This window comes from Penaeus vannamei, chromosome 37, assembly GCF_042767895.1.
Source record: "Penaeus vannamei isolate JL-2024 chromosome 37, ASM4276789v1, whole genome shotgun sequence".
Lineage (NCBI taxonomy): Eukaryota > Metazoa > Arthropoda > Malacostraca > Decapoda > Penaeidae > Penaeus > Penaeus vannamei.
In genome coordinates this window covers 25,426,599-25,436,598 of record NC_091585.1, presented here as the reverse complement: position 1 = coordinate 25,436,598, position 10,000 = coordinate 25,426,599, and the positions used below count along the sequence as shown (strand labels likewise).

The 10,000-nt window shown below is 43.7% G+C and overlaps 1 protein-coding gene across 1 annotated transcript in view; it reads right to left on the bottom strand.

Moving 5' to 3' along the window:
- Window positions 1–10,000, bottom strand: part of LOC113820096 (glycine dehydrogenase (decarboxylating), mitochondrial) — a 42,331-nt gene that overhangs the window by 32,142 nt on the left and 189 nt on the right. Inside the window, exon 1 of the mRNA XM_027372358.2 lies at window positions 9,727–10,000. This exon is cut by the window's right edge and continues 189 nt beyond it. Within this exon, the coding sequence (XP_027228159.1) occupies window positions 9,727–9,978 (252 nt within the window). The 5' untranslated portion in view covers window positions 9,979–10,000. The remainder of the gene's footprint in view (window positions 1–9,726) is intronic.

The following is a 10,000-nucleotide window of genomic DNA, read 5'->3' as shown; positions in this document are numbered from 1 at the left end:
GGAAAAATTAAAAAAGAAAGAAGGAATGGAAAAAGAAGGAAGGAAGAGGGAGAAAGAAAAAAGGGAAAGGAGGAGAAAGAAGAGAAGGGAAGGAGGGAAAAGAAAAAGGAAGGGGGAGGCAAAAAAGAAACAAAGGAAGGAGGCAGGGGGGGAAGAAGGAATGGGAAAAAAGAAAAATAGTGTCATACAAAAAAAAAAAGGGGAAACGAAAAGAAAAGGGGGGAAAAAAAAACCCAAAAAAAGGGGAAGGGGAGTGCCATGCAGAAAGAAGGAATGAGTGCCCATTAAAAGAAAAAAGAAGGGGGAAAATTTCCAAAAAAAGAAGGAAGGAGTGTCATGCAAGAAAAAGAAGGGGGGCCCATGAAAAAAAAAGAAGGAAGTGAGTGTCATGACAAGAAAAGAAGGAAGTAAATTATGACAAAAAAAAAAAGAAGAAGGAAGTGTTCACCCCAAAAAAGAAGGAAGTAGGCATGAAAAGAAGAAAGAAGGAATGAGGCATGGCAAGAAACGAAGGAAGTGAGTGTCATGACAAGAGAAGAAGGAAGTGAGTGTCATGACAAGAAGAGAAGAAGGAAGTGAGTGTCATGACAAGAGGAGATGAGTGCCATGACAAGAAAAAGGGGGGCTAAAAAGAAAAAGGGGGTGAACCCACAAAAAAAAAGGGGAAGGAACAACAAAAAAAAGGAATGAGTGCCAAAGAAAGAAGGAAGTGACCCCAAAAAAGAAAAAAGGAAGGAGGCCAAAAGAAACAAGGGAAAAGTAGGTCATAACAAGAAACGAAGGAAGGGGGGGCCCCACAAGAAAGAAGGAAGTGGTAAAAAAACAAAAGGAAGGGGCCCAAAAAAAAAGGAATGGGGCCCAAAAAAAAAACTATGCCTCGTGGTCCTCGCCCCCAGCCCCTGGTCACCCGGGCCCCCACCCCCTTCCCCCCCCCCCCCAGTGCCCAGGGAGGGATCCCCTCCTCCTCCAGATCATGGCGCTCTGCGTGGCACCTACAACCTCATCAGCTGATTCGCCGGGCAGTGGGTAGCGGACTATTTTTAAACCGATTTCAAGGTCAGGCGTTGCTACGTCGCTCCGCCATGACTTGGGCATTTGTCTCCCTCACCCCCAAAAGGGGGACCCCCCTCTCTCCCCCCCCCAAAAGTCCTCTTCCCCTCACCCCCCCCCCCCCCCCACCCCCCCCAACAACCTCCCCCCTTTCCCCCCTCCCCCAAATCCCCCCCCCTTTTCCCCCCCACCCCTCCCCCCTCAAAAAAAAACCTCCCCCCTCACCCCCCAACAAAACCCCCCCCCCCTCACCCCCAATTTCCCCCCAAAGCCCCCCCCTTTTTCCCCCCCCTCCCCCCCCAAAACAGGAGCCTCCCCCCTCACCCCCAACAAAACCTCCCCCCCTAAAAAATTTCCCCCCCAAAAGCCTTTTTCCCCCCTCCCCCAAAAAACCCCCCCCCCCCCCCTTTTAAAACCTTCCCCCCCTTTTCCCCCCAAAAAAATTTAAATTTCCCCCCCCCTTTCCCCTCACCCCAAAACGAACCCCCTTCCCCCCCCCCCCCCCCAAAAAACCTTCCCCTCACCCCCAACAAAACCCCCCCCCCCCCCAATAAATCCTTCCCCCCTTCCCCCCCCCAACAGATACCTCTCCCCCCCCCCCCAAAAAATTTAACAAACCTCCCCCCCAAGAGCCTTTCCCCTCATCCCCCCCTAAAACCTCCCCCCCCCCCCAAAGACCTTTCCCCCCCCACAATCCCCCCCAAAAAACCCTCCCCCCCCCCCCCCAAACCCCTACATCCCCCCCCTCCCCCAAAAGCCCCCCCCTTTTTCCCTCACCCTAAAAAAACCCCTCTCCCTCTGACCCCCCCCCCCAAAAACCCCTCTCTCCCTCCCCCCAAAAACCCTTCCCCCCCCTTTTTTTCCCCCCCAAAATAAAAACCCCCCCCAACCAACCCCAAATATAACCCTCCCCCCCCAATAGAGTCCCCCCCCCAAAACAAAACCTTTTCCCCCCCCCCAAGGATCCCTCTCCCCCCCCCCAAAGAGTCCTCCCCCCACCCCCCCCCCCCCAAAAACCCCCCCCCCAAAACCCTCCCCCCCCCCCCCCAAAGAGTCCCTCCCCTCCCCCCCCAAAAAACCTCTCTCCTCCCCCCCAAACCCCCAAGTCCTCCCCCCCCCCCCACCTTAAAAAAAACCTCTCTCCCTTTCCAAAAACCTCCCTACCCCCCCCCCTTAAACCCCCCCCCCCATCCCAAGCCTCTCCCCCCCCCCCCCCCCCCAATCCCTCCCCCCCCCCCTTTTTTTTTTGTTTGGTGTGTGCGTGCGTGTTGCTGGTTTTTGGGTTTTTTGGGGGAATATACAGCTGTGGCACGTATGTTTTAGGTGGTCTGATGAAAAATATCATACATTAAATTTTTAAATGTTAATTGTTATAGTCTTATAGTTTATACAAATAGGCAATTGGCCCTTTGTTCATTTTGTTAATGCTTCTTGCCTCCCCCCTTTCGTGAAATTAAAATTTTTATATTTTTGTTTTTTTTTTTTTTTTTTTTTTTTGTGTGTGTGTGTGTGTGTGTGTGTGTGTGTGTGTGTGTGTGTGTGTGTGTTTTTTGTGGGGTTTTTTTATATATATATATATATATATATATATATATATATATAATTTTTTTGTATAAACGACCCCAAAAATTATCTTCTTACTTTATCCGTCTGTTCACCATTCGTTCTCATCCCCTTTCCCCCTTTTCTCCTCTTTTCGCTTTTCCCCCCCTCCCCCCCTTTCCCCCTTTCCCCCCCTCCCCCCCTCCCCCCCCCCCCCACCCTCCACCCACCCCTCTTCCCTCCCCCCTCCCTCCCTCCACCCTTTTCTCTCCCCCCCTCCCCCCTCAATTTTTTCTTTTCCCCCTCCTTCCCCTCTCTCCCATCCTTCTCTCTCCCCCCCTCCCCCCACCCCTTTCTCCCTCTCCCCCCAAAAAAACCCTTTTTTCCTCCCCCCAAAAAAAATTTTTTCTCTCCCCCCCCCCCCCTTCTCCCTCCCCCCCTCTCCCCTCCTTTCTCTCCCTGCCTCCCTCCCCCCACCCTTTTTCCCCCCCCCCCCCCCCCTCCCCCTCCCTCAAACCTTTTCTCCTCCTTTTCCCCCCTCCCCCCCTCCCTCCCCTTTTCTCTCCCCCCCTCCCTCCCCCACCCTTTCTCCCTCCCCCCCTCCCCCCCCCCCCCCCCTCCCCCTCCGGGACAAGCCAGATCACACTGGTTATATTAGGTTGCGTCGCCATGGCACTTGGCACTGGCACGTGAAGGGGACCGTGCCACGTGTAGGCCGGGGGGGCCTGGGGGGGGGGAGGATGGGAAAAGGTAAGGGTGGGGGGGGGAGTTTGGGGGGGGGGGGGGAAAACCGAAAAAAAAACCTCACCCCACATTTTTTACCAAAACGAATAAGTTAAAAATGAGGGGGTAGCGTGGGTTTGTGTGGGGTTGTGTGTGTGTGTGTGTGTGTGTGTGTGTGGGGGTGTGTGTGTGGGGGTGGGGGTGGGGGGTGGGGGGGGGGGGGGGTTGTGTGTGTGTGTGTGTGTGTGTGTGTGTGTGTGTGGGGGGTTTGCGGGGCCCCCAAAAGGGGAATTTGGAAAAAACCCGAAAAACCCCTTACCCAAAAAGGTAAAGGGGATGCAAAAAAGGCGACAATTCTGAAAAAATAAAAAAAGCCGAAACGAAACATAACCGATTGTGTGTTCTTTCTCCCGCCAATTCCGTACCTAACGACTCAGTCAAGCAAATGATCCCATTACTTGTCCTCATTTTCTTATCATGTTCCCCACCTTTCTCTGACCTCTGACCTCTCTTACACAAGTCCTTGAGGTCACAATCTACCTGTTCTATCCCCCGGGGAAAAAAAACCACAAGCCGATATTTTGGCTTGCAACTTGGGGGAAAATAACTTTTGAATGGCCGAACTTTTCCCCCCTTTCCCCCCCCCCCCCCCCTCCCCCCGGGCCAAAAAACGTTTTTTTTCCAGTCCCCAAAAAAAACCATAATAGAGCATGTGGCAACTCAAAGTACTATCCAAAAAGCAAAATATTCGATGCCCTAAACACCCCAAAATCACAAACAACCCAAAAAAATTTTAAAACTGACTTTTCTGTGATACCTGGAACTTTTAAAATTTTCCCAAAATAATAAAATTTTTTTTTTATTTTTATTTTATTATTATTATTTTGTGGGGGGCAGAATGTCATAGTTTTTTTCTTTTTTAGTCTTTTAATTTTTTTTTTGTTTTCTGTTAATAATAAAGAAAAACCCCAAACTATTTTTAAAAAAAAGACAAGTCATTAACAACAAAAGGAAAAAAACGAAAACCCCAAGCTTAGAACCTATGGGGCCCACCCAAATTTTCCCCCCAAAAAAACCCCAAAACCATTTCCCCAAACCCCAAATTTCAAAAAATCCCGGGGAAAACCCCGCTGTTTTTTCCCCTGCTTCCGTTAAATTTTTTGGGGTTTGCAAGTTCGCCACTGTCCACCAAAATAACTGAGTGTTGCCATCTCAACTGCTGCGCGCTAATATAAAGCGACCATTCTCTGGGAAACACAATTGTTCCTCAGACGATGCAGTATGTCCACCCACAATCCAAAACATTTTCCCCGATTCAAAAAACCCTCGATACCTTAGAAAAAAAAGTCGACAGAACACCCAAAACCCCCCCAAAATTCCAAAACCCCAAAAAAGGGAAAGGGCTACCGTCCATTTCCATCAGCTGATCGATTGAGAACGCGACTATGGAACAACTCCACCTGTCGATCACCTCTGCCACAGTCTCCTGGCGGGGTTTTGGAACCCCTTTTTCCCCAAACACCCTGACCACCCAAACCAATGCCACCCAAACCCCCCGAAACCCCAAAAAAAAGAATCAAATGGATCTGCTTATCATTCCCGCTAGTAATAAAGAGGTCTCGTCTCTTTCATAATCACTAAACTACTTTATATAAGCCAATACGAAAATATCGCCAGCTCTGTTTGGAGGTTTCCGCGGGGGCCCGGGATCCCGCCCCGAGGGGTTTGGGGGCTGCTTTTTCGCTAAAATTTTTTCCATATTTTGGGCCTCGGGCAGTTTGTTAAAATTGCAAAAAGGGGGCCCAACCAATGAATTATAAGGGGAAGCATATAAAAAGAATAAAGATATCTGTCAAAAGAAACCCCCCTTTTCACTTCTATCCGGCAGATATGTATATCTAGTTTCATATATATGTATTTATTTCTGTATAACGAATATTCTTATATAAGGACATGCATATAAACAGTAATAAATGCATATCTGTCTGATATATATACATTTATCTATCTATCCGGCACATACACATATCTAGACTAATGCATATGTATTTATTTCTTATGAATATTCTTATATAAGGACATACATATACACAGTAAAATTTTACCTCTCTATAGAAAACTTTCATCTATCTATCCTTTTTATCATATCTAGACTGTGATATTTTTATTTTTTAAAATAATATTTTTTTGGGCCCCTCCCCAAAACAAAAAATGTAATTTGTTAAGTTTTTATAACCAAATCCCATATTGCGGGGAGAATAAATCAAATTGTTATTTTTTTAAATTATTATTTTTTTTTTATTATTATTATTATTTTTATTTATTATTATTATCATTTTTTTTATTATTATTATTGGAAAGTTTTTTATGTTTTGGGCAAACCATGGAGAGCATTTTATTATTATTTTATTATTATTTTATTATTATTTTTTTTATTTTTATTATTATTATTTATTTTATCATTTTTATTATTATTATTATTTTTATTTTAAATTATTATTATTATTATTATTATTATTATTATTATTTTTTATTATTATTATTATTATTATTATTATTATTATTATTATTATTTTTATTTATTACAAAAAAATTTTTTTAGAAATTTTTAAAGTCTTAAACATTTAACCCGTTATTTTTATTTTTATTAAAAATTTTATTATTATTTTTTTAAAATTTTTTTTTTCATTTTTAAACTTAAAAATTTTTTTTCTTATTACAAAGCTTTTCTTTTTTAAACAAAAAAGACAGGGGGGAAAAAAAAAAGGGGGTTTGGGGCCTTTTATCAGCTGTTCCCAGGGGGCCCCAAACCCCCGAAAAAAAAAACCTTTTTAAAACCCTCTATTTTTTTTAAAGGGAAAAATCCAAAAAATCCCCCTTTTTCTCCAAAAAACAGCCCATAATCACCACTTTTCCACAGCCTCCCACACCCAGCCCCCCTTTTTCTTCCACCTAAGCCTGGCATCCCAGATCAATAACGTGAAACTTTAAGGCAAGAATCCCTGGTTAAGGTAAATGCCCCGCACGTGGCTGCCGCGTGTTCCGTGTGGAGAGTCTTCATATGGATTTTATGACGCAAAAAAAAAGGGAAATACGTTTTAGACAAATAAACAAAAAAAAAAAAAAAAAAAGGGGCCCATAAAACCCCTTTAAAAAATTTTTTTGAAACAAAAATGACCGCAAGAAATTCCCAAAAACGATAGGGCAAAAAAAAGGGAAAAAAATAAAAAACAAAGTCGAGATGACAAAATAATAGGAATCCCCAAAAATTTGACCACCTTTTTCATCTCAAACATGACACGGGCAAATTTTTAATAATATTAAAAAAATACAAAAAACATCAAAAAATTTATCTTTCGTCTCAATTTTCAGGGTAGGGGAAAGGGGAGGGGAGGGGAAAAAAATGGGGGAAAAAAAGAAAAAAAAAGAAAAGAAGAAGAAGAAGAAGAAGAAGAAGAAGAAGAAGGAAAAGAAAAAGAGGGGGAAGGGAAAAAGAGAGGGGGAAGAGGGAAAAGAGAAGGAAGGGAAAAAGAAGAGAGAAAGAGAGAAGGGGAGAGAGGAGAGAGAGAGGGGGGAAGGGGAGGGGGGGGAGGGGGGAGAAGGAAGGGGAGGGGAAAGGGGGGAGGGGGAGGGGGGAGGGGGGGGAGAGAGGGGGGAGAAGGGGGAAAAAAGGGGGGAGGGGGGGGAGGGGGGGGAAAAAAGGGAAAAAAGGGAAAAAAGGGGGGGAAAAAAGGGGAAAAAAGGGGGGGAAAAAAAAAGGGAAAAAAAAGGGAAAAAAAGGGAAAAAAGAAAAAAGGGAAAAAAGAAAAAAAAAAAAAGGGAAAAAAAAAAAAGGGGGAAAAAAAGAAGGAAAAAAGAAAAAAGGAAAAAAAGAAAAAAAGAAAGAAAAAAAAAGAAAAAAAAAAAAAAAGAGAGAGAGAGAGAGAGAGAGAGAGAAAAACAGTAAAAAAGAAAAAAAGAAAAAAAGAAAAAAAATAAAAAAAGGGGGAAAAAAAGAGGAAGAGAGAGAAAGAAAGAAAGGGAAAAGAGAGAGAGAGAGAGAAAAAAGAAAAAAAGGGAAAAAAGAACAAAAAAAAAAAAAAGAAAAAAAAAGGAAAAAAAGAAAAAAGAAAAAAAAGAGAAAAAAAGGGAGAAAAAGAAAAAAAGAAAAAAAGAAAAAAAGAAAAAGAAAAGGGGGAAAAGGGGAGGGGGGAGGGGGAAAGGGAAAAAAGGGAAAAAAAGGGGAAAAAAGGGAAAAAGAAAAAAAGAAAGGAAAAAAAAAAAGGAAAAAAGAAAAAAGGGGAAAAAAGGGGGAAAAAAGAAGAGAGAGAGAGAGAGAGAGAGAGAGAGAGAGAAAAGAGAGAGAGAGAGAGAGAAAAAAGGAAAAAGAAGGAAAAAAAAGAAAAGAAAAGGGGAAAGGGGAAAGAAGAAAAAAAAAAGAAAAAAGAAAGAAACAGAAAGAAAGAAAGAAAGAAAGAAGAAGAAGAAAAGAGAAAGAAAAGAAAAGGGAAAAAAAAAGAAAAGAAAAGAAAGAAAGGAAAAGAGAAGAGAAGAAAGAAGAAGAAAGGAGGAGGAGGAGGAGGAAGGAAGAAGAAGAAAGAAAGGGAAAGAAAGAAGAAGAAGAAGAGAAAGAAGGGAAAAAGAAAAAAAGAAGAAAGAAAAGAAGAAGAAAGAGAAAGAAACAGAAGAAGAAAGAAAGAGAGAGAAAGAAAAAGAAAAAAAGAGAGGGGAAAAGAGAGGGGAGAGGGAGAGAGAGAAAAGAAGAAGAAAAAGGGAGGGAAGAAGGAAAGAAAGAGAAGAAAGGGGGAAAAGAAAAGGAAAAGAAAGGGAAAAAAAAGAGAAAAAAAGGGGGGAAGGAAAGAAGAAAAAGGGAAAAAAGGGGGAAACCGCAAAACAGAAAATACACCCCTTTTTTTAAAAAAACAGGGCCCCTTTTTTTTAATTTTCCAAATAAAAAAAAAGTAAAAAAAAAAAAAAAAATTTAAAACCCCCCTGGGTTTACCCCAAACTTTTACTTTTTGTGGGAAAACCCTTTGAACAAAAAAAAAAAAACTTTTCACCAAATAAACCCTTTTTAATCCCCTTAAAAACCCCAAAATTTTTTTTATATAAAATCAGCATCACCATAATCCCTTTGATGTCAATATTCCTTTATCTAACGGACCAGGAAATGTGTCTTTTGGGAAAAGACCTACGTGGCCAGGCACCAAAAAACACAAGGGTGGGAAAAACCCCCCGGATGTAAAAAAAATTTAAAAAGATAAAAGTTTTATTGGGGGTTTCGTTCAATATAAGCATACAATAATAATAAAAAAACAAAAGACATGACAGGTATGTAACATCTAAAATAATTCTCACTGATTAACTGCACGAAAAGTAGTGAAAATTGTAACATGATTATTAGAGAACCTTTAAAATGATTCAAGTTACCTAATGGCATGGTTGTGGACTGGTTCTTTTTCAACTTCTAGGATTCCTTTTAGAAAAAAAAATATATATATATATATATAGTGGAGGCTCCGCGGACCCTACGAAAACGTTGGCCTTTTTTCTCACTGTCTACTATTTCTCTGTTGCTATTATTAACTGAGAAAGGGGGACGCATAGAAACCACGCTTACAGCATTACGTTCTCTCTCTCTCTCTCTCTCTCTCTCTCTCTCTCTCTCTCTCTCTCTCTCTCTCTCGTTTGGCCCTTTTATCTTCCCCTCTGTCTCTTTCTCTCTCTCTCTCTCTCTCTCTCTCTCTCTCTCTCTCTCTCTCTCTCTCTCTCTCTCTCTCTCTTTCTTTCTTTCTTTTCCCCTTTCTTTCTTTCCCTTTCTTTCTTTCTTTCTTTCTTTCTTTCTTTCTTTCTTTCTCTCTCTCTCTCTCTCTCTATTGTTTGTCCCTTTATCCTTCTTGTTTCTGGTTTTGTCTTTTTACCTTTTTCCCCTCGCCCCTGTATTTATCTCTCTCTTCCATCCATTCTAATACATGCTTTAATCTTTTTCACCTTTCACTCTCTTCCTTGCCTCTACCTCCCTCTCGCTCTTTCATCCACTCGCACACCTCGCGCTTGACCTTCTCGCCCTCTCTCTCGCCTCCACCTCCCTTCTCCCTCTCTCTCTCCTCCACCTCCCTTCTCCCTCTCTCTCTGCCTCCCTTCTCCTCTCTCCCCCGCTTCCACCTCCCTTCTCCTTCTCTCTCTCGCCTCCACCTCCCTTCTCCCTGTCTCTCTCGCCTCCACCTCCTTTCTCCCTCTCTTTCGCCTCCCTTCTCCCTCTCTCTCGCCTCCTTTCTCCCTCTCTCTCGCCTCCACCTCCCTTCTCCCTCTCTCTCGCCTCCACCTCCCTTCTCCCTCTCTCTCGCCTCCACCTCCCTTCTCCCTCTCTCTCGCCTCCTTTCTCCCTCTCTCTCGCCTCCACCTCCCTTCTCCCTCTCTCTCACGACCTACCTCATAGCCCAGCGACTCGAGCATCCTCTTCTGGTCGTCCTTCCGGGGCCCGATGTGGCGGACGCAGAAGTCGTCGGCGGCAGGCAGGAGCGAGGTCGTGGAGGCCGCCGCGCTGCCCTGCGACCTGATCTGACCCAGCTGGCCTCGGTTGACTTTCCGGGCCACGATGCGAGCCACGGTGCGGCCCTGGGAGCGGGCCAGGTGGTCCAGCATCACAGGACAACATCGTGCCACCCTTACAGCTCGCAGCATGACGGAGATAGTGTCAAGAAGG